This window comes from Schistocerca gregaria, chromosome 7 (genome assembly GCF_023897955.1).
Source record: "Schistocerca gregaria isolate iqSchGreg1 chromosome 7, iqSchGreg1.2, whole genome shotgun sequence".
Taxonomy (NCBI): Eukaryota; Metazoa; Arthropoda; class Insecta; order Orthoptera; family Acrididae; genus Schistocerca; species Schistocerca gregaria.
The window spans coordinates 512,512,606-512,537,896 of NC_064926.1; the positions used below are offsets into that span (position 1 = coordinate 512,512,606).

The 25,291-nt window shown below is 45.4% G+C and overlaps 1 protein-coding gene and 1 non-coding gene across 2 annotated transcripts in view; both read left to right on the forward strand.

Annotated features, from left to right (window-relative positions):
- The window catches only part of LOC126282453 (zinc finger protein basonuclin-2-like), a 613,154-nt gene that overhangs the window by 546,121 nt on the left and 41,742 nt on the right, over nucleotides 1–25,291 (forward strand). The window contains exon 4 of the mRNA XM_049982110.1: nucleotides 1,155–1,390. Coding sequence (XP_049838067.1) covers nucleotides 1,155–1,390 — 236 coding nt within the window. The remainder of the gene's footprint in view (nucleotides 1–1,154; nucleotides 1,391–25,291) is intronic.
- Nucleotides 11,177–11,251, forward strand: Trnas-cga (transfer RNA serine (anticodon CGA)). Its single transcript has one exon. It is a non-coding gene; the product is annotated as a tRNA-Ser (tRNA).

The following is a 25,291-nucleotide window of genomic DNA, read 5'->3' on the forward strand; positions in this document are numbered from 1 at the left end:
TAGGCCTGTATTGTAAAAATTTCAGTCAATTGATGTATGTAGCTGTTTTGGAATCCTGGGCTTTTTTTTTGGGTGGGCTGGTGACGGCGAAAATATACGATTACTATAAAACCCCTTTTGGTGGGTTTTCCGAGTAAGCTCCCATGAACTAATGTTGCCTCCAAAGGTTCCGTCAAGCCCACCGTAGACCATATCAAATGCGAAAATAACCAACCGATTTGCTCCAAATGTGTAATCAGGAGTAAGTTTGTGATAGTCGTGGAAATGGTAATATGGTAAGTTCCTATGTGACCAAACTGCTAAGGCCATTGGTTCCTAGACTTATACACTACTTAATATATCTTAAATCAACTTACGCAAACGACGGGACACACACCCATGCCAGAGGGAGGATTCGAACCTCCTGTGGGGGACCCACGTGAACCGTGGCATAGTGCCCGAGACCGCGCGGCACTTTGCGCGGATGTGATATTCATATTTTGACCACTTACTGTAGGACAGTGACACTTCTGTTGGGTATGCAAATGATCCTTGTCCCAAGGGCTATCCAAAACACTTGACCCTACCGTTTTATCAGCAATAGAACACAAGGTATGAGCACCGGAAAATCCCGTTTTTATGCTCGGCGTTTTGGAGCTGAAACACTCGCCATTAAGGAAAACTCACTAGCCATCGCAGGAGCATATTAGGCTCTAACCAAAAGCCTTGTCGAAGTATTATGCAGTGACCAGCCCATCATCTTCAGCCTAAAAAGAGCCCCCTTCTGCCGCATACGGGATACTGACTCTGGCATCCATAGCAACGAAAGGACCACTGGGGCCAGCAATGGTACATTACAAAACAGGTATTGGAAATCACCCATCACACTGCCGCTCCTTCCCCTACACACTGGGAAACGGCTCTAGCATCCAAAGGAGGCACGAGGACGATCCCATGATGTCGTAAGTTTCAGAGTTTGGATTGCCGCCAGTCTTTGTTACTCCGTGTTGCAATTTTCACGAGCGGTAGTGTAGCTACTTCTTGCCATATGATCAAAGAGTGGTTCACCGCTTACATGATGATCAGTGATTAATGCCAGTATTGTGTGTATTCGTGATGTAAATTAGTGTGCCGTGCAATGCTATGAGACACGCTCGCCTGTTGTGTGTGTGCAGCGCTGGACAAGCTCGGAGGCAGGCAGCAGGCGCCGGCGCTGCCCGTGGAGCCGGTGCAGGCGAACGCCGCCTTCGACATCGCGAGCCTCGTGCTGTACGGCTGCCAGGCGCTGCCCATCAGGCTCAAGATCCTGCTGGACAGGCTCTTCTCCGTGCTGCGCCGCGACGAGGTGCTCCACGTGCTCGCCGGCTTCGGCTGGACGCACGAGGACTACGCCAGGGGATACATCCTGCAGGTACGTTGCGCAGAGTACACCGCACAACGGACACTAAATATAAGTCTCCACCTCCAGACAACCCGCCTCCACAGCCGACGTCGCTAACGCACACCTGCGCGGTGGCGCTCCACTAGGAGGTAAGCCTGTTCCAATCCTGCTGGCGAATGAAACTTTCGCTGCCACTGTGTGACCGCTAGTGGGGGAAGAGGTGGTGGCATAAAATTACTGATCACCAACCTTTGCGCTAATGTGTTGGGTTAAATTCTAAACCAACCCGTAGCGTCTCATGAAGTGATTACTTGTATCACTGTTGATCTTGATCCATCCTTCATGTTGTTGTTGCTGTGGTCTCCAGTCCTGAGACTGGTTTGATGCAGCTCTCCATGCTACTCTATCCTGTGAAAGCTTCTTCATCTCCCAGTACTTACTGTAACCTACATCCCTCTGAATCTGTTTAGTGTATTCATCTCTTGGTCTCCCTCCACGATTTTTACCCTCCACGCTGCCCTACAATGCTAAATTTCTGATCCTTTGGTGCCTCAGAACATGTCCTACCAACCGGTTCCTTCTTCTTGTCAAGTTGTGCCACAAACTCCTCTTCTCCCCAATTCTATTCAATACCTCCTCACTAGGTATATGATCTACCCATCTAATCTTCATCATTCTTCTGTAGCACCACATTTCGAAAGCTTCTATTCTCTTCTTCTCCAAACTAGTTATCGTCCATGTTTCACTTCCATACATGGCTACACACCATACAAATACTTTCAGAAACAACTTCCTGACACTTAAATCTATACACGATGTTAACAAATTTCTCTTCTTCAGAAACGCTTTCCTAGAAATTGCCAGTCTACATTTTATATCCTATCTACTTCGACCATCATCTGTTATTTTGCTCCCAAAACAGCAAAACTCCTTTACTACTTTAAGTGTCTCATTTCCTAATCGTATTCCCTGAGCATCACCCGACTTAATTCGACTACATTCCATTATCCTCGTTTTGCTTTTGTTGATATTGATCTTATACCCTCCTTTGAAGACACTGTCCATTCCGTTCAGCAGCTATTCCAAGTCCTTTGCTGTCTCTGACAGAATTACAATGTCATCGGCGAACCTTAAAGTTTTTAATTCTTCTCCATGGATTTTAGTTCCTACTCCGAATTTTTCTTTTGCTCCCTTTACTGCTCCTTTACGCCTTGCTTCATATGGGGAACGTTTAAGCTCGCCGGTGGCCTTGGTGGTATTGGAGGGGAGTATGCTGAGTGTTTACAGAGAGTTTCGACCTTTCCCGTCCCTCACCCTCACCATACTACAGAAACATGTGACTGCGCTGTACACTGGGATGACAAAAGTCGCGGGACAGCTATATGCACGTACACCTACACAAGAAATAAAAGGGCAGTGCACTGGCGCAGCTGTCACTTGTACTAAGATGATTCTTGTGAAATGGTGTCCGACGTGATTAATGGCGCTCAACAGGAGTTCACAAACTTTGGAGGCGGAATGATAGCTCGATCTGGACGCATGCGAACATCCCAAAAATGTTCCGGTTCACTTGCGGTTCATTTTCGTCTAAATGTCTTGGCTCAAACTCGTCTAGGGATTGAACCGCAAATGTCGCATTAGACGCCCTAAATTAGACACTTGTGACCCTTTGGTTAAATTGTTTGGCTGGTGGCAAGTGCGAGATACAAAGTTAACATGTGATATAATTACAGTAATAATAATATCGGGAACTAAATTAAGGACCCATAAATGATGTAGGCCACACAGTTGCGATTTGGTTACAATAATGTTTATTCAGAAAGCAAACTAATAACGAAAGTGGTCGTAGAGTTACTGTTACACTCGAGGGCATATCCATTTGACACAGTTAGATCGGTCACAGTGTCGTCGCGAATCACAAATTCGATACTCCACCTCGTTAAGTATGCGAAAAGTTAGAGTTCACGCCAGGCGCGCAGCTACTCACAGCGATACCACACAACGCGAAATTTTGTAAGTCGTTTCACTTTGAAGCTGCCTGAAGACCGGCCGTCTGCTTTCGCGTCTCCATCCGAACTGCCCCTTTGCTGTCTCAACCAGACCTGTCCCTCTCTGCCCCTCCCCGGCCGTGTTTTCCCTCGCGCCAAACATCGTCACTCAACTGACTAGGGCAGTTCCCCTTCCTGAACCCGTCCATCTGATTGGCTGCAGCTTATTCTACATTATTTTACATTTTAACATATTTAAATAATCAAAACTTGACTAGTTTCACGTTCTAAATGAAGTAACAGTAATATCCATTGTTAAATTCTTGTACGTAAAAACAACACAATTTCCTTTCTTAATTTTGAATGTCACGGTCAGTAGCTTTGAACCAATGTCTTTTCTGATACATAAATAAAGAACAGAAGTAACTGTTATGCACAAAACTTTACAACAAAAATCCTACTACCTAATGATACAATAAGGTGTCATGCTGTCATCGTTCAATGTGTTTTGTGTGGAGGAAATGATGATCTGTTGCTTAACTGAAAATACTGATAATTTAAATTTACTATATATTTTAAACACATAAAGTTACAGAGTTGATGTTTACAACATTTGTCATTTTAATGATACGCTTCTATATAAAATGTCGATCGTTAAGATCGACTAAAGCGTTCAGATTTTAGAATTCAGATCTTTGTTACAAAACTTGTTAATTTCTCTTTAGCAGCAAAATTTAAACTATTGTAGATATGATCAATATTCAAATTTTATTGCGATCACCATGAAAATTTATGAAGAATGGTATATTAAAATTACTGTGGCTACATTCCGTGCACTACTATAGAATTAAATACACTACTGGCCATTAAAATTGCTTCATCAAGAAGAAATGCAGATGATAAACGGGTATTCATTGGACAAATACATTATACCAAAACTGACATGTGATTACATTTTCACGCAATTTGGGTGCATAGATCCTGAGAATTCAGTACCCACAACAACCACCTCTGGCCGTAATAACGGCCTTGATACGCCTGGGCATTGAGTCAAACAGAGCTTCGATGGCGTGTACAGGTACAGCTGCCCATGCAGCTTCAACGCGATACCACAGTTCATCAAGAGTAGTGACTGGCGCATTGTGACGAGCCAGTTGCTCGGCCATCATTGACCCGACGTCTTCAGTTGGTGAGAGATCTGGAGAATGTGCTGGCCAGGGCAAATGTCGAACATTTTCTCTATCCAGAATGGCCCGTTCGGGACCTGCAATATAGGTCGTGTGTTATCCTGCTGAAATGTAGGGTTTCGCAGTAATCGAATGAAGGGTAGAGCTACGGGTCGTAACACATCTGAAATGTAGCGTCCACTGTTCAAAGTGCCATCAATGCGAACAAGAGGCGACCGAGACGTGTAACCAATGGCACCCCATACCATCACGCCGGGTGATACGCCAGAATAGCGATGACGAATACACGCTTCCAATGTGCGTTCACCGCGATGTCGCCAAACACGGATGCGAACACCATGATGCTGTAAACAGAACCTGGATTTACCAGAAAAAATGACGTTTTGTCATTCGTGCATCCAGATTCGTCGTTAAGTGCAACATCACAGGCGCTCCTGTCTGTGATGCTGCGTCAATGGTAACCACAGCCATGGTCTCCGAGATCTGTATTCTGCTAACAGTCATTGGACATGACCAACGCGAGCAGCAATGTCGCGATACGATAAACCGCAATCGCGATAGGCTGCAATCCGGCCTTTATCAAAGTCGGAAACGTGATGGTACGCATTTCTCCTCCTTACACGAGGCATCACAACGTTTCACCAGGCAACGCCGATCATTTGCTATTTGTGTATGAGAAATCGGTTGGAAACTTTCTTCATGTTAGCACGTTGTAGGTGTCGCCACCGGCGCTAACCTTGTGTGAATGCTCTGAAAAGCTAGTCATTTGCCTATCACAGCATCTCCTTCCTGTCGGTTAAATTTCGCGTCTGCAGCACGTCATCTTCGTGGTGTATCAATTTTAATGGCCAGTAGTGTAGTTTTCATAAATGTTTCCCTTTATAGCAGATCTTAGGTCCCCCATACTTAACACTGATACGTCTCCTTGTCCACAAAAGCCCTTCTACTGAGTTTCTCTATGACGTAGGTTCTCGTCTGCCTCACTCGCAGACTACAGCGCTTAGGCCTCAATAGACAATAGAGACCTGTAAATTTCCCCATCTCGTGGTGAATCTATGCCCTTTGGAAGTCCCGTGCAGAAATATTGAGCAATACTGCCCGTATAGCCGTCCATAACTGTGACAGTGTTGCCGATGTAGGATTCCGTGCACGCACTGACCTGACTATTTTCTCCCGGACATGCTCTGTGGGTTTCATTTCGGGCGATTTGGGCGTCAAATCATTCGCTCATATTGTTCAAACTATTTTTCAAACCAATCGCGAACAGTTGTGACCCAGTGTCATGACATCGATGTCTGGGAACATGAAATCCATGGATGGCGGCAAATGGTGTTCTAGCAGCCGAGCAAAAGCATTTCCAGTCAATGATCGGTCCATTCCTTGTAAACGCAGTCTACACCACTACGGAGCAACCAACAGCTTGCACATGCCTTGTTGACAACTTCTGTCCATGGCTGCGTGGGGACTGTGCCACACTCGAAACCCACTATCAGCTCTTACCAACAGAAATCATCTGACAAGACGACAGTTCTCTATTTTTGTATGGTCCAACGGATATGGTCAAGAGCCCAGGACAGGCGCTGCAGGCAACGTCGTGCTCTTAGCAAAGGCACTAGCATCGGTCGTCTCTTGCCAAGTCCTATTAATGCCGAATTTGGTGCACTGTCCTACCAGATACGTTTATCGTACGTCACACATTAATTTCTGCCGTTATTTCTCGCAAATGTTGTTTGTCTGTTAGCACTGACAACTTAACGCTAACGCCACTGCTCTCGCTCGTTAAGTTCGTCGACCATTGCGCTGTCCGTGATGACGGCTAATGCCTGAAATTTGGTGTTCTCGGCACGCTCTTGACACTCCGGTCTCGGAATATTGAATTCTGTGAGTTAACGAGCATTGCGCTCTCATTTAAATATATGTCCGAAAGAACCAGCCTACAGGAATTGTGAAACGAACCCTGTAAATGTATATAACCAATTTATATGTCAAATCACAAGTCCAGGAGTAAACGAAGTTACTGGTAACCATTTCATAGATTTTATAAAGTGCCCAGACACGTGACTACAGGAAACTTTTACGTCATCTTTGACTAAGGAGCATTGCATCACCAGGCTGGAGGCCACAATATAGAACTACAGAATGGATCGTGTGCTCGACCCAGTGGAAAGCTGTTCAAGTGTATTAGACACCAACAAGCAGTATTTACAATATGCTCCACTTCACTGTGTGCCAGTTGCATCCATATCCTGTCAGCTAACTAACAACTCACAGAACAGTTGCTGGGTGGTGTTTAACAACGTTCTACAGTTTGTCTCTGGGTTAATAAGAACACCCGAAAAATGAGGAAAGGTTATAGGTTATGCTCTGTCCATATACAGTTTTAATTATCTACCTGTAAACTACATGGAGGTTCAATTCAATTGGCTCTGAGCACTATGGGACTTAACGTCTGACGTCATCAGTCGCCTAGAACTTAGAACTACTTAAACCTAACTAATCTAAGGACATCACACACATCCATACTCGAGGCAGGATTTGAACCTGCGACCGTAGCGGTCGCGAGATTCCAGACTGTAGCGCCTAAAACCGCTCGGCTACCACGGCCGGAATGGAGGTTCTTAACTCTGACTTTAACAAAGATAATATAAGTATTACCCAGGAGTGTTATATTAAAGCAGGAGAAACTTATTTTCCTCAGTCTAGAACCCTGTTGTCCACAATGTCGTCCACCATAGATATCGCCGAATTGGGACTGGTTCCTACATATAATGTTATACCCCAAGTTTCAAGACAAAGGACCAATGTATCAAACAGACTAAAAACATTCCCCATAAGGAAATTACTCCTTTAAGTGCAGTTAATGTATGAGGTGTACGGAAACGAAAACTGGAAATGGAGGAACTCGAAGTAAAGAAAAGGGGACTGGAGTATATGGAGAAGACAACTGCTATAAAGGAAGACTATAAGCTGCAACTGGGAAAGTAAGAAGCTATTGTCAATATGCAGGCCACGTTTATATACAGATTTAAATATTCTATATGGAAAAATCTGACTACGAAGGGGGAAACAAAATATTGGCATTCACAGTAAACAGGCATGGAAACTGGTGATGTGTTGGTGCACTGGCCGAAATCAGTGGAATCGAGAACTCTTATTACTATATTAAGGGATACATGAAAAATGTTTTTATTAAGCTCTACTCCCATTTGGATTGGCTTAAAAAGGATGGTTATATTCTATCTAAGTGTGGCGAGCTGGATGTTGTCCATCTAGCAACAGAACAGCCATTTACCGAGTTTAAAACAGATGGAATATATACATTTAATGGCCACTAGTTTGCAAAAGTTGTAAACTTAAAGTTCTGTACAGAAATCCCACAAGAATGTGGAGCAGAAGAGTTACCGACATAAACACAGGAATACGTGGAGCACTTTAACAATATCTTCATGGAGGAGATACGAGGAAAAATTAAAATCACCGAATGCTGTCGCTTAGAAGAACGTCTGAGGTCATCAGTCACCTAGACTTAGAAGTACTTAAACCTAACTAATCTTAGGACATCACATACATCCATACCCAAGGCAGGATTCGAACCTGCGACTGTAGCAGCAGCGCTGTTCCAGACTGCGGCGCCTAGAGCCGCTCGTCCACAGCGGCCTGCAGTAATTGGAACTAGGTAGTTGAAAACGTAATGAACACCTTTTCTAACCTATATGACGAAGTATTATACTTAGTGGTAAGGGATGCGTGATATGTGTTCACATTTGAGCATGAGGCTTATAACGTATGTGTTTGTGTTCCGACATGTGCAAAGGAAATGACTATGTCCAGTTGTAAGGAAGGTATGGATTTGACGTGGAGTACTCTGACAGCATGGGAAGAGGGTGTCAAGTCATAAGAAGGGGTACCGATATTTCTATTTCCAGAGCCACAGCCATCAGAAGGGTGTATTTCCGATACTGCCCTCATTGTTGAGTGTCATTCAACTGAGACCGCAATGGTAAAATTTACTTCTAAGTTCAGGGATAAAATACATATTTCAACGATTTATAGGATCATTCTGTCCATGCGTGTTTGGCCAGCACCGCTGGTGACCTGTGCGAGAGTGATTCACGTTTCCTATTAACGGCAGGAGCCATCCAGATGCAAAGGCCTGTTGGAATGCAGGCATATAGCTGAGTTTACTTTGCTGTCCTCTATACAGCAGAGTAGTGAACTAATACTTAGTATGTGAAGGGTAGCTTTCGTGATCGCGTGGAAATTTGAGAAGATTTAATATGGACGTGGACCGTTGTTCCATCCCATGTAAATTGTTATGTTGACTGCTTCAGCACATTACGCGCCTTTATTTAGTTGACGGAACATCGATTGTTGTGTGTGCATCTAGCAGGTGAAAGAGACATTTGCTTGTTTTCGAGACCTGAGAAACACCTTAGTTGACTTTGTAAATTATAGGGATGATTTGGAATCTGTTACATCATCGATATCGGTATTCGCAAGTGGAAATATCATTTTCCTCTATTTGTTTCAAGGTCTCACGTACAAGTCTTCACAGATGGGATAAGCGCTAAGGTTTCGGGTTTGTAGGGAAATAATTTCAGTCTATATCTTCTGAATTATGTTGTTCAAGCGATCGGTACGCTACTACTGTGTGCAGAACATGCGAAAATACATGTGTTCTTGTAATCCTAGAGTCTGGAGATGTGTGTAGAAAAGAGCAAGCAAGCAAGTAGGTCCGGACCGGAAACAGTAACGCATTTTTGCCGAGGAGAACGAGCCGGAACTGATAGAACAGTTCTGAGAGTGACTTCGATCCACTTAGGGCGCTGTGGTCACCCAATCGGTTCTGGATGACTGCCGACCTCGTAGGGAGATATCTAGTGCTGAGAGGAGTATATACGGTGCTGTACGTCTTCATGGTATACTTACGAATGATGTAAAAGGGACGATTTTGTATGTTTAATACATCGACTCAGTGATATATTGCTGGGTTGGAGTTCGGCTTCATGCTCTAATATTCAAGCTCAAGTGGGAGAGCAGTGTAATAAAGAGTCTTTCCGTATTTGACGATACGTAGTGGCACTTTGCAGGGTTTAATTGTCGATGCAATATGCCTATCTGTGTATAATAGTTTTTTCCTGCTGAAAGTCTCGTCTGATGAAAGAAAGGAAAGGCGGAGGGTGCTTCCATACCGGTTGCATCAGTAATTCGGACAGTCAATTCTATACGAGCCAATCTTAATGCTACAGTCATTCACAATACATTCTTTTGTTCTGAGAGTTCGCTATAGATACTGAAATATGTTCCAGAACCACAGCCGTCAAGAGGAGACATTACCTATACATCGATCGGTGTCAGGCTGTAGCTGCAATCGTTATGTTTAATTGCAGTTACACTGGTAAATATGTTTCTGGCTTCCTATATTCTTGCAATTCTTGTATGTATTTGATGATCTGAAGACAACTTTTGTGGGGTTTAACTATCAGTGCAATGTAGCGATCTGTGCAAATTAGTTTTGCTACAGAAAGACTCGTCTGCAGAAAAGAATGGTGGGTTGTGCTCCCACACTGACAGCATCAGCAGTTTGATGGGTAATTTCAGTGACACATGGGTTGTCCCGTTAGGAATGCACCTTGTGCTATTCTGGGAAGCACTGCATCATCTCTCTTGGCGCTGGACCCAGACTGCAGCTATGCGTCAGCACACCAGCAGTGGTACCTAGGTAAACACATATTCTTACAGGAAGTTCTCAGGTGTCGAGTATGAAAGGGATGTTGCTGCCTCATCCTCGTAGGATCGGAACTGTGGCGTCATAGCTTCGCGGAGTGTGCCAGTGCACCCTGACTCCGGCGTTGGACGTCGCGTGACAAGGTGTGTTTTTTATTAGTGATCTTTTGTTTAAACTATATTCCATCTAGAATGAGAGTTTCACTCTGCAGCGGAGTGTGCGCTGATATGAAACTTCCTGGCAGATTAAAACTGTGTGCCCGACCGAGACTCGAACTCAGGACCTTTGCCTTTCGCGGGCAAGTGCTCTACCATCTGAGCTACCGAAGCACGACTCACGCCCGGTACTCACAGCTTTACTTCTGCCAGCATCTCGTCTCCTACCTTTAATCTGCCAGGAAGTTTCATATCAGCGCACACTCCGCTGCAGAGTGAAAATCTCATTCTGGAAACATCCCCCAGACTGTGGCTAAGCCATGTCTCCGCTATATCCTTTCTTTCAGGTGTGCTAGTTCTGCAAGGTTCGCAGGAGAGCTTCTGTAAAGTTTGGAAGGTAGGAGACGAGATACTGGCAGAAGTAAAGCTGTGAGTAGGGGGCGTGAATCGTGCTTCGATAGCTCAGATGGTAGAGCACTTGCCCGCGAAAGGCAAAGGTCCCGAGTTCGAGTCTCGCTCAGGTACACAGTTTTAATCTGCCAGGAAGTTTCATATCAGCGCACACTCCGCTGCAGAGTGAAAATCTCATTCTGGAAACATCCCCCAGGCTGTGGCTAAGCCATGTCTCTGCTATATCCTTTCTCTCCGCTATATCCTGTGCTAGTTCTGCAAGGTTCGCAGGAGAGCTTCTGTAAAGTTTGGAAGGTAGGAGACGAGATACTGGCAGAAGTAAAGCTGTGAGTAGGGGGCGTGAATCGTGCTTCGGTAGCTCAGATGGTAGAGCACTTGCCCCCGAAAGGCAGAGGTCCCGAGTTCGAGTCTCGGTCGGGCATACAGTTTTAATCTGCCAGGAAGTTTTATATTCCATCTACATATATATTCCTATAGCCACCAAGCGGTGTGTGGTGGAGGGCACTATTTGCACCAAAGTCGTATTTCCCCCCTTCTGTTCCACTCGCAGATAGCGTGAGGAATAAATAACTGTCTGAACCCCTCAGTATGAGCTCTAATTTCCCTTATCTTTGAATGGTGATCACTGTGCGATATGAAAGTTGGCAGTAATAAAATATGCTCTACTCTCTCGGCGAAGAGAGGATTTTGGAAGTTAGTGAGCAGCCCTTCAGTTTAGCACGTCGCCTATCTGCAAGTGTGTCCCACTTCAAACTTTCAATGAGATTTGTTACGCTCTTGCAATGGCTAAATGTGGCAGTCACGAATCTTATGGTTCTTCCTTGAGCCTTCTCAATCTCTTGAATCAAACCCAACTGGTAAGGGCCCCCATACAGACGAATAATACTTTAAGACAAATAGGATGACACAAATTAAAATAAACTTCCCCATACACGTGAAGAATGTGGAATTAATTAATTTGTGTAAGTTTCTTATATCAATGTGATGTTAGCGGTACAATAGTTACGGGGAGAGTGTTTGTGAGTGCGTGGCATGGAGCAGAACAGCAGGTTAAGTGCAGAACACTAAGTTAATTTGAATAATTTTTATGTAAAATGCAGTACAGTAGTTTAAGGGGGTGGATGACTAAGAAGAATACGCGAGTAATGGCATTCAAAAGCATGTGAAATACGAAAAGGCGCTACAGTCTGGAACCGCGCTACCGCTACGGTCGCAGGTTCGAATCCTTCCTTTGGTATGGATGTGTGTGATGTCCTTAGTTAGGTTTAAGTAGTTCTGAATTCTAGGGGACTGATGACCTTAGAAGTTAAGTCCCATAGTGCTCAGACCCATTTGAACCATTTGGCCGCATTCACCGAGTATAGTTTTGTGAATGGCTTTTTCACGAAGTGGAAAATAACGAACATTTAATGGATAACATGATGTGGACTGACGAATCTAGCTTTCTTGACAATACTTTCAGCTTCCAAAACAGTCATTATTGGGCGGATGACAATCCTGTGTCTATAAAGATAATCCCCAAAAATGGTTCAAATGGCTCTGAGCACTATGGGACTTAACATCTCAGGTCGTCAGTCCCCTAGAACTTAGAGCTATTTAAACCTAACTAACCTAAGGACATCACACACATCAACGCCCAAGGCAGGATTCGAACCTGCGACCGTAGTGGTCGTGCGGTTCCAGACTGAAGCGCCTAGAACCGCTCGGCCACCCGCGGCCGGCAGATAAGCCTCGACGACAAACGTATAGAATGGAATTATTATGTATAGCATAGCGTGCTATCTAATTTAGCCTACCTGTTGTGTTTCTTTTGCTTTATTTGTATCAGAAACGAAGTAATGTGATCGCTTACATCTGTAAGAAGATCAAGCTATGTCTTCATGTTTAAATAAATGTAATGGTAACACAGAAAAAATACTCTACATATCGCATTTTGGAGGCGTAAATTGGTAAATTTTTGTTATAAATAAAAATAAATGTTTGGAGCGAACGTGACTCGAAGATCGGCGATGCTGTATTTGACCAGTAATGAAGTGAAATACTGAAAATCAAATGTTTACTGCTGCTGAGAGCTGTTAAACAGGTAATCTGGTACTGGATTCGTGTGACCGTTTTAGACTTTTAGTAATTTAGATACGTACACAGATAATATTTTAGGTAAATGCTGGGTTGCCTTCATCAACTCCGGTTCCTCCACTCAACCACTTCTAGCTGCGCACGTTTGTCATCTCCATTAGCCTTGGCAGCGGTTCCAAACCTGGGGGTAATTACCCTCTGAGGGGTACAATGAAAATTTCTGAGGGATGAAAACAGAAATATTGAACTGAATTTCGGTCACGAAACTAAATAATCTGTAAAAACCAATTCCCTTATCGCTACTTCGTAATACTGTAACACTGATTACATAAGTTTCTAGAAATACATTTTTCAAATACTATCATTAACTATGACCGGATGTGCTGGAGATTACAGCTTCTGAAACGAATTTATGAACTAAAGTTTCCTCACATACTCAATCTACTACATACATGCTACCTGCTACGAATATAATTGCTTCTTTATTCACTTCGCAACAACAAACGAACTAATTAGCAGCGCAACACAACAGTAACTACGTAATGACTACTCGTCCGGCCGGGAAGGAGCGCCTGGTCCCCTGCACGAATCCGCCCGGCGGATTTGTGTCGAGGTCCGGTGAACCGGCCAGTCTGTGGATTGGTTTTTAGGCGGTTTTCCATCTGCCTTTGCGAATATGGGCTGAATCCCCTTATTCCGCCTCAGTTACATTATGTCGGCGATTGCTGCGGAAACAAGTTCTCCACGTACGCGTACACCACCATTACTCTACCACGCGAACATAGGGGTTACACTCGTCTGGAGTGAGACGTTCCCTGGGGGGGGGGGGGGGTCCGCCGGGGGCCGAACCGAACAATAACCCTGGGTTCGGTGTGGGGCGGCGGAGAGGTGAAGTGGACTGCGGTAGTCGTCGTGGGGTTGTGGACTATTGCGGCTGTGGCGGGGAGGGAGCCTCTCCGTCGTTTCGAGGTCCCCAGTTAACATACAATACATACATGCAATGGCTACTCTACTAATGGTACTGTAGAGCCTGCATTGTATTATTATTATTATTATTATTATTATTATTATTATTATTATTATTATTTTCAGCATTCTTCCGACACAAAGCACTCAACCCTAAGGTTGTCCAATTTCTGCCATTTCAGAAGTACAGAGCCGGTCGCGGTGGCCGAGCGGTTCTAGGCGCTTCAGTCTGGAACCGCGCGACCGTCCGGTCGCAGCTTCGAATCCTGCCTCGGGCATGGATGTGTGTGATGTCCTTATGTTAGTTAGGTTTAAGTAGTTCTAAGTTCTAGGGGACTGATGACCTCAGAAGTTAAGTCCCATAGTGCTCAGAGCCAGAGCCAGAAGTACAAAGTCAAACAATCAAGTGATTTTCAAACAACAAGTCTAGTGCACGTATAATAATTTGGCTGATATTAAATGGGGGTGGAGGCTGTGGGTGAAACAAGTGTGTCTAGGGAGCTAAGTAGTGCACAGCAAGCGTGTTTTATAACAAGTGTCTGCCCTGAATGTGGATAGTAAGCTGTCTCTTCCGATATGGAGTTGTAGGTAGCACTGAAAATTACTTCATCAGTGTAGAAAAAAAGCGATGTTAGAAATAAAAAGTACGAATTGCCTCATTGGCATTAGTTCGTGGTTTAATGAAACAGCTGCGAACACTAAATATCATTTATCTTTCGTCATCTAGAAATGGAACTGTTCAAAGGAAGATTAATTAGGCTCTTAAGCTGATGGCTTATAGTGGTTCATCTACATCTACGTGACTACTCTGCAATTCACATTTAAGTCCTTGGCAGAGGGTTCATCGAACCACAATCATACTATATCTCTACTATTCCACTCCCGAACAGCGAGCGGGAAAAACGAACACCTAAACCTTTCTGTTCGAGCTCTGATTTCTCTTATTTTATTTTGATGATCATTCCTACCTATGTAGGTTGGGCTCAACAAAATATTTTCGCATTCGGAAGAGAAAATTGGTGACTGAAATTTCGTAAAAAGGTCTCGCCGCGACGAAAAACGTCTATGCTGTACTGACTTCCATCCCAACTCGTGTATCATATCTGCCACACTCTCTCCCCTATAACGTGATAATACAAAACGAGCTGCCCTTTTTTGCACCCTTTCGATGTCCTCCGTCAATCCCACCTGGTAAGGATCCCACACCGCGCAGCAATATTCTAACACAGGACGAACGAGTGTAGTGTAAGCTGTCTCTTTAGTGGACTAGTTGCATCTTCTAAGTGACCTGCCAATGAAACGCAACCTTTGGCTCGCCTTCCCGACAATATTATCTATGTGGTCCTTCCAACTGAAGTTGTTCGTAATTTTAACACCCAGGTACTTAGTTGAATTGACAGCCTTGAGAATTGTACTATTTATCGAGTAATCGAATTCCAACGGATTTCTTTTGGAACTCATGTGGATCATCTCACACTTTTCGTTATTTAGCGTCAACTGCCACCTGCCACACCATACAGCAATCTTTTCTAAATCGCTTTGCAACTGATACTGGTCTTCGGATGACCTTACTAGACGGTAAATTACAGCATCATCTGCGAACAATCTAAGAGAACTGCTCAGATTGTCACCCAGGTCATTTATATAGATCAGGAACAGCAGAGGTCCCAGGACGCTTCCCTGGGGAACACCTGATATCACTTCAGTTTTACTCGATGATTTGCCGTCTATTACTACGAACTGCGACCCTCCTGACAGGAAATCACAAATCCAGTCGCACAACTGAGACGATACCCCGTAGCTCCGCAGTTTGATTAGAAGTCGCTTTCGAGGAACGGTGTCAAAAGCTTTCCGGAAATCTAGAAATACGGAATCAACTTGAGATCCCCTGACGATAGCGGCCATTACTTCGTGCGAATAAAGAGCTAGTTGCGTTGCACAAGAGCGATGTTTTCTGAAGCCATGCTGATTACGTGTCAATGGATCGTTCCCTTCGAGGTGATTCATAATTTTTGAATACAGTATATGCTCCAAAACCCAACTGCAAACCGACGTCAATGATATAGGTCTGTAGTTAAATGGATTACACCTACTACCCTTCTTGAAATCTGGTGCGACGTGCGCAATTTTCCAATCTGTAGGTACAGATCTATCGGTGAGCGAGTGGTTGTATATGAGTAGGGAGCTATAGTATCAGCGTAATCTGAAAGGAACCTAATCGGTATACAATCTGGACCTGAAGACTTGCCCGTATCAAGCGATTTGAGTTGCTTCGCAACCCCTAAGGTATCTACTTCTAAGAAACTCATGCTAGCAAATGTTTGTGTTTCAAATTGTGGAATATTCCATTCGTCTTCCCTGGTGAAGGAATTTCGGAAAACTGCGTTCAATAACTCCGCTTTAGCGGCACAGTCGTCGATAACAGTACCATCGGCACTGCGCAGCGAAGGTATTGACTGCGTCTTGCCGCTTGTGTACTTTACATACGACCAGAATTTCTTCGGATTTTCTACCAAATTTCGAGACAATGTTTCGTTGTTGAACCTATTAAAGGCATCTCGCATCGAAGTATGTGCCAAATTTCGCGCGTCTGTAAATTTTAGCCCATCTTCGGGATTTCGCGTTCTTCTGAACTTCGCATGCTTTTTCCGTTGCCTCTGCAACAGCGTTCGGACCTTTTTTGTGTACCACGGGGGATCCGTTCCATCTCTTACCAATTTATGAGGTATGAATATCTCAATTGCTGTTGCTACTATATCTTTGAATTTGAGCCACATCTCGTCTACATTCGCATAGTCAGTTCGGAAGGAATGGAAATTGTCTTTTAGGAAGGCTTCTAGTGACACTTTATCCGCTTTTTTTAAATAAAATTATTTTGCGTTTGTTTCTGATGGATTTGGAAGAAATGGTATTGAGCCTAGCTACAACGACCTTGTGATCACTAATCCCTGTATCAGTCATGATGCTCTCTATCAGCTCTGGATTGTTTGTGGCTAAGAGGTCGTGGGTGTTTTCGCAACCATTTACAATTCGCGTGGGTTCGTGGACTAACTGCTCGAAATAACTTTCGGAGAAAGCATTTAGGACAATCTCCGAAGACGTTTTCTGCCTACCACTGGTTTTGAACAAGTATTTTTGCCAACATACCGAGGGTAGGTTGAAGTCCCCACCAACTATAACCGTATGAGTGGGGTATTTATTTGTTACGAGACTCAAATTTTCTCTGAACTGTTCCGCAGCTGTATCATCGGAGTCTGGGGGTCGGTAGAAGGAGCCAATTATTATCTTAATTCGGCTGTTAAGTATAACCTCCACCCATACCAATTCGCACGGAGTATCTACTTCGACTTCACTACAAGATAAACCACTACTTACAGACACAAACACTCCACCACCAATTCTGCCTAATCTATCTTTGCTGAACACCGTCTGAGACTTCGTAAAAATTTCTGCAGAACTTATTTCAGGCTTTAGCCAGCTTTCTGTACCTATAACGATATCAGCTTCTGTGCTTTCTATTAGCGCTTGAAGCTCAGGCACTTTTCCAGCGCAACTACAACAATTTACAACTATAATTCCGATTGTTCCATGATCCAAGCACGTCCTGTAATTGCCAAGCATCCTTTGACATTACAGCCCATCCCGCACTTTCCCGACGCCTTGTAACCTAAAAAACCGCCCAGTCCACGCCACACAGCCTCCGCTACCCGTGTAGCCGCCGGCTGAGTGTAGTGAACTCCTGACCTATTCAGCGGAACCCGAAACCCCACCATCCTATGGCGCAAGTCAAGGAATCTGCAGCAAACCCGGTCGCAAAACTGTCTGAGCCTCTGATTCAGACCCTCCACCCGGCTCTGCACCAAAGGTCCGCAGTCGGTTCTGTCAACGATGCTGCAGATGGTGAGCTCTGCCTTCATCTCGTAAGCAAGACCGGCAGCCTTCAACAAATCAGATAGCCGCTGGAATCCAGAGAGATCCAAAGCGACACACGTCATTAGTGCCAACATGTGCCACCACCTGCAGCTGGCTGCACCCTGTGCTCTTCATGGCATCCGGAAGGACCCTTTCCACATCAGGAATGACTCCTCCCGGAATGCACACGGAGTGCACACTGGATTTCTTCCCTTCCTTAGCCGCCGTGCCCCTAAGGGGCCCCATTACGCGCCTATCATTGGAGCTCCCAACTACCAGTAAGCCCACCCTCTGCGATTGCCCGGACCTTGAAGGCTGAGAATGATCCTCTGAAACAGGGCAGGCAGCTGCATCTGGCTCAGCCAGAGACAGTGCCTGAAACCGGTTTGTCTGACGCACTGGGGAGGCTTTCTGATCAGCCTCCGGGGACGCCTTTCGCTGCCTGCCACGCCTTGTGGTGTGGAGAGCAGGAAGAGAGGAAGAGAGGGTTACTAGCTAATATCGTGTTGCACTAAGGGGTAATGATCTCAAAAGGATTGGGAAACAGTGGTCTGAAGACTGGAGACTGCGCCTCTCCAGCCAGCAGGCTTTCCAGCGACGCCAGGAAACCGACGCCGGCGTCGAGGCGAGCCGGACCGGGTCGGGACGTCGACCGCGGTGGCCCCACCACACATCTGGCGGGCCGGCCGGCCGCTAATTCGTTTCGCCGTCGCAGTTTGTCTGGCGGTCCCATTAGGCGACGACTGATGGCGCTATAAATCGGCGCCTCTCCGCAGGACGCAAACACACGCAGCCGCGCGCGCCCGGCCTGTATTCCAAGCCAGACGAAAATATCCCGGCGCCGTCGCCGACGCGGGCAGCCGTTGCTCGGAAGCCGGGTCGTGGGACTGCCAGGCGCCGCCTAGACGGCGGTCCTCTGAGCTAGGCACGGGAAAAAGAGGACGGTTAAAACCGATACCGGTTTATTAGTCCTGAGTACACGGTATTCCTCGGTATTTGTTTCGTCTTGATTCAACAGATTTTTTTCATTTTTATTTATATTGAAGTGCCAAAGACTGGTGTAGGCATGGCCGGCCGGTGTGGCCGTGCGGTTCTAGGCGCTTCAGTCTGGAACCGCGTGACCGCTACGGTCGCAGGTTCGAATCCTGCCTCGGGCATGGATGTGTGTGATGTCCTTAGGTTAGTTAGGTTTAAGTAGTTCTAAGTTCTAGGGGACTGATGACCACAGATGTTAAGTCGAATAGTGCTCAGTCCCACTTGAACCATTTTTGGTGTAGGCATGCGTATTCAAATACGGAGATATGTAAACAGGCAAAATACGGCGCTGCGGTCGGCAACGCCTATACAAAACAAGTGTTTCGCGCAGTTCTCAGATCGGTTACTGCTACTACAATGGCCCGTTATCAAGATTTATGTGAGTTTTGAATGTGATGTTATACTCGGGCACTAGCGATGGGACGCAGCATCTCCTAGGTCTCGATGAAGTGGGGATTTTCCCGCACGACGATTTCACGAGTGTACCCTGAACATCAGAAATCCCGTGAAACAGCAAATCTCCGACATCGCTGCGGTCGGAGAAAGGGAATAAGACGAGAGGGGTAGAGAAAGGAGGGGAGGAGATAAACAGGGAGAGCAGAAGGAGGAATTGAACAAAAAGAGGAGGTGTTGGAGGCGGATAGATAGAGAGAGGAGTGGAGGTGATTGAAAGAGACAGGGGGGATGGACAGAAGGAGGAGGGAGAAGAGGTGGATAAAGAGAGGGGATAATTAGAGAGAGGAGGGAGGCGCGGTGCATAGAAAGAGTGGGAAGGAGGAGATGGACAGAGTGTGGAGGGAGGAGGAAATGGATTAACGGAAGATCAGAATAAGTAAACAATTGCGCAACGCTGGGTTTCTCAGCTAGGACTATGGGACTATGGGACTTAACATCTATGGTCATCAGTCCCCTAGAACTTAGAACTACTTCAACCTAACTGACCTAAGGACATCACACAACACCCAGTCATGATGAGACAGAGAAAATCCCTGACCCCGCCGGGAATCGAACCCCGGGAACCCGGGCGCCGGAAGCGACCATGCTACCGCACGACCACGAGCTGCGGACATCTCAGCTAGTTCCCTAATAAAAGAAATGTAGTATCACAATTGGTAACATGTAAATTATCCAAATAATGTAATGGACTCGTCTGTCCATGTTTCGCGTTGTCCCTTCTCCAAAGCCTAGGTTGCCAGCAATGCTAATGTGATGCGTTCGATTCGGAATGAGAATGGAGTGAGACCGGATTGTAGCCTATCCCTGATGTTATTCAATATGTACAGTCACCAAGCTATATAGGAAAGCAAGGATAAATTTTTAAGAGAAAAGAATATTCACAAGTCCTCTAAGATTTGCAAACCATTCTTGGAAATGAGGGCAACAAAAACAGCGACTGTGATTGTGAAATAAGAGATACAAGTATATTACGGCAGCATACCGAGAGTCTTTCTTTCCATGATGACAGGCTATGTACATCACAAAACTGGACACACATGATATTCTGATTGTAGCTATCAGCTGTCTAAGTTGAGACTTGCCGGTAGCTTGCGATAATGACGTTTTAGCTGCTGACAGTCGTGGATGCGATTTTTTCTTCGGTCAGCTCCAAGATCAGACGTGCGATTACCATACCAGACGAAAATGACGTAGCGACGATCGAAATTCATCGCAAGCAGATTATGCATGTTGCTGCCAGAATTTTCTGTGAATTCTTCAGGACTTTCCCGGCCAGTGTGGCCGAGCGGTTCTAGACGCTACAGTCTGGAACCGCGCGACCACTATGGTCGCAGATTCGAATCCTGCCTCGGGTCATGGGTGTGTGTGATGTCCTTAGGTTAGTTAGGTTTCAGTACTTCTGAGTTATAGGGAACTGATGACCTCAGAAGTTAAGTCCCATAGTGCTCAGAGTCATTTGAACCATTTTCTTCAGGACTTTCATGACGAAGACTACCGTGAAAGGGTGCCTTTCAAAATTATAAGCTTATGAAGCTGATATGGCAGTGCATTTTGGAGAAGCTGTTTCTTAAATTTACTGGTCTCACCAGTGAAAATCCCAAGGAACCATTCCGATAAACAGGTGAATGTTACCTAGTCAGGAGGTCCGCTGACCCACGAGAATGACGTCGACATACGACTACTCTCCGATCGTGAAGTGTTACACGGATACCTGTTTCATCGTGTACATCTACATCTAGGACCAAGCTACCCGAAGGCGTGCAGAATACCTCGTATACCACTGTCACTTTTTCCCTTTCCTGTCCCAATCACGAATAGTGCGCGGGAAGAAGGACTGTTAGTAAGCTTTCATGTGAGCTAGAATATATTCATTTATGCCCCTTTTTGTTCTATTCGAGTGATATACATGGGAGGAAGTGGTATATTGGTTGACTTCTGTAGGAATGTAAGCTCACCTAATTTTGACAGTGAATCTCATCACGATGCACAACGCCTCTCTCTTAATGTCCACCACTGAAATTGGCTGAGCATCTTCGTGACGCTTTCGCGTTTGCTGAACGAACCTGTGACGAAACGTGCTGATCTTAATCAGTCCCGTATGGTTCGGATCCAAGACTGAAGAGCGGTATTCAAGTATCAGTCAAACGAGAGCTTCGTAAGCTCCCTTCTTCGTGAGTGGACGACAATTCTTGAAGATTCTTCCAGTGACTATGAACCTGTCATCTGTCTCACCTACTGTGAGTTCTATGGTGTACTTCCACTTATAATGTCTCCTTATACAGGGTGTTTCAAAAATGACCGGTATATTTGAAACGGCAATAAAAACTAAACGAGCAGCGATAGAAATACACCGTTTGTTGCAATATGCTTGGGACAACAGTACATTTTCAGGCGGACAAACTTTCGAAATTACAGTAGTTACAATTTTCAACAACAGATGGCGCTGCAAGTGATGTGAAAGATATAGAAGACAACGCAGTCTGTGGGTGCGCCATTCTGTACGTCGTCTTTTTGCTGTAAGCGTGTGCTGTTCACAACGTGCAAGTGTGCTGTGGACAACATGGTTTATTCCTTAGAACAGAGGATTTTTCTGGTGTTGGAATTCCACCGCCTAGAACACAGTGTTGTTGCAACAAGACGAAGTTTTCAACGGAGGTTTAATGTAACCAAAGGACCGAAAAGCGATACAATAAAGGATCTGTTTGAAAAATTTCAACGGACTCGGAACGTGACGGATGAACGTGCTGGAAAGGTAGGGCGACCGCGTACGGCAACCACAGAGGGCAACGCGCAGCTAGTGCAGCACGTGATCCAACAGCGGCCTCGGGTTTCCGTTTGCCGTGTTGCAGCTGCGGTCCAAATGACGCCCACGTCCACGTATCGTCTCATGGGCCAGAGTTTACACCTCTATCCATACAAAATTCAAACGCGGCAACCCCTCAGCGCCGCTACCATTGCTGCACGAGAGACATTCGCTAACGATATAGTGCACAGGATTGATGGCGGTGATATGCATGTGGGCAGCATTTGGTTTACTGACGAAGCTTATTTTTACCTGGACGGCTTCGTCAATAAACAGAACTGGCGCATATGGGGAACCGAAAAGCCCCATGTTGCAGGACCATCGTCCCTGCATCCTCAAAAAGTACTGGTCTGGGCCGCCATTTCTTCCAAAGGAATCATTGGCCCATTTTTCAAATCAGAAACGATTACTGCATCACGCTATCTGGACATTCTTCGTGAATTTGTGGCGGTAGAAACTGCCTTAGACAACAATGCGAACACCTCGTGGTTTATGCAAGATGGTGCCCGGCCACATCGCACGGCCGACGTCTTTAATTTCCTGAATGAATACTTCGATGATCGTGTGATTGCTTTGGGCTATCCGAAACATACAGGAGGCGGCGTGGATTGGCCTCCCTATTCGCCAGACATGAACCCCTGTGACTTCCTTCTGTGGGGACACTTGAAAGACCAGGTGTACCGCCAGAATCCAGAAACAATTGAACAGCTGAAGCAGTACATCTCATCTGCATGTGAAGCCATTCCGCCAGACACGTTGTCAAAGGTTTCGGGTAATTTAATTCAGAGACTACGCCATATTATTGCTACGCATGGTGGATATGTGGAAAATATCGTACTATAGTTTCCCAGACCGCAGCGCCATCTGTTGTTGACAAGTGTAACTACTGTAATTTCGAAAGTTTGTCTGCCTGAAAATGTACTGTTGTCCCAAGCATATTGCAACAAACGGTGTATTTCTATCGCTGCTCGTTTAGTTTGTATTGCCGTTTCAAATATACCGGTCATTTTTTAAACACCCTGTAGATACTCTCAGATATTTAATAGCTTGACTGCTTCCAGTGACTGCTTGGAAATCGTGTAATCATTCGATAACGGGTCCTTCCTCCTATCCATACGCTTTACGTTACATTTGTTTATGATGGTGGTCAACAGGCTATGGATGCACCAAGCGTCGATTCCCGGCCGTTCTCTATGTATTTCCCGACAATTTTCTAGCGTTGCGACTTCTCTGTGTACTACAGTATCCCCCAAGAACATCCTCATGGAACTTCCGAAGATATCCACTGGGTCACGTGTGGCGTCTGTCCTAAGGGTCGTCAGGCGCATTTTCTCTGTTTTTTCGGCACATATTTGATATTTCATGCTTAGAATCTGCAGCTGGAGTCAGTCCAAACAGATACTGCTCGTCACACGGTTCATGCGACTCCCAGTGTAAGGGGAAAGCGTCGGTTTTGTCACCTGCTACAACCAAAATGACTTTTAAAGTGCAGTTTTGCGTCCCCATTCGGTAGAGCGTTCCAAAACTGGTGTAGTGCGATATTCGTTTTATCAGTATCCGTTAACAGGGACAGTAAAACAGGAAGCTTAACCAAAATCCCAGCGGCGGTTCATGTTCCGACCTGCTCCAAACTGATGGCTGCTGCAGTACGGGTTATTCTTCCTGTTTTACCCCCCGTGTTGATACATAACAATAAAACGAATATCATGCAAAACTAATTTCGGACCACTCAATCGAATGGGTACGTAAAACTCCGTTTTAAAAATAATTTTGTTTGTAATAAGAAACAAATCGACGCTTTCTGTCGCCGCATGAAAGACGTGATGATAAGTATTTGTTTTGGCTGACTCCTGCTACACCATGCAAAAAATAAATTGCAAGTATCTGCCGAAAGACCAGATACAATGCGCCTCACGACTGTAAAGAGAACATCTGGTATATTAGTGAATAGTAAATATCCTAAAACATTCTCTTCCGACACCCCCCCCCCCCCCCCCCCCCGAATTTACTACTACGTCTGAATATTTCCGTACGTTAGGAATAACATACCGTTTGTATTTGCTAGGAACTCTTCAACCTAATCAAAGAGCTGATGCATTCGGGAGGACGACGGTTCAATCCCGCTTCCGGCCATCCTGATTTAGGTTTTTGTGATTTCCCTGAATCACTCCAGACAAATGCTGGGATGGTTTCTTTGAAAGGGCGCGGCCGATATCCTTCCCCATCCTTCCCTCATCCGATGAGACCGATGACCTTGCTGTTTGGTCTCTTCCCCCCCCCCCCCCCCCCACCCCCACCCCCAAAAAACAACAACAAAAAGTGATCTGATATTCTTTACGCGAGTATTTCATTAGGAAATTTGTGGTAAGTTCTTATGAGACCAAACTGCTGAGGTCATTGGTCCCTAGACTTACACACTACTTAATCTAACTTAGACTAACTACTGCTAAGGACAACACATACACCCATGCCAGAGGGCGGACTCGAACCTCCTACGACGGGAGCCGCGCGAACCGTGGCAAGACGCCTAACACCACGCGGCTACCCCGCGCGGCGTATTTTATTCATTAGGTGACCGTACGAAGATGTATCGAAAGTCTTCTGGAAGTCAAGGAACACGGAGCAATCTAGGCGGCAGTCTCATCTGCTATCTGCGTCTCGTGGGCATATAAGGGCGTGCTGAAAAGTAATGTTTTTTTATTTTGTTTCAACATTGCTCCGTAGTTTTCATTCTGTTCTCAATGTCAGTTGAGATATGACATGCAACATGCACTACTAATTCTACTTCCCCGCTCCGCTGAGGGAAACTGCAAACCCTCTGCTCCTAGAGGGCTGCGAATTTTAGATTGCAGACTGCCGTTTGGTGGCGTAAGAATGTCGGTGCCTGACGAACACCGTGTTGTAATCGAGTTTCTAACTGCGTAGAGCTTCGTCGACACGTGGGGTATCCTCTCCTTCATCACGTCAATGCCAGATCACAAAGGAGGCTGCGACATCTGTCAGCAACCCGATGCCTTAGGCTCACCGACTTCCGTCACCTTCCACAATGTCCCGTTTGGTCCCATCCCATTTTAATCTGTTTCAGAAACTTGAAGGACACGTTCTAGGAGTTCACCTTGACAGTGACGAAGCGGTGCAAGCAGAGGTGCGTTTGTGGCTATGTCAAGTCAAACATAAATAAAGTGGTATCTCGTTAGGTGAATCATGTTTGTCG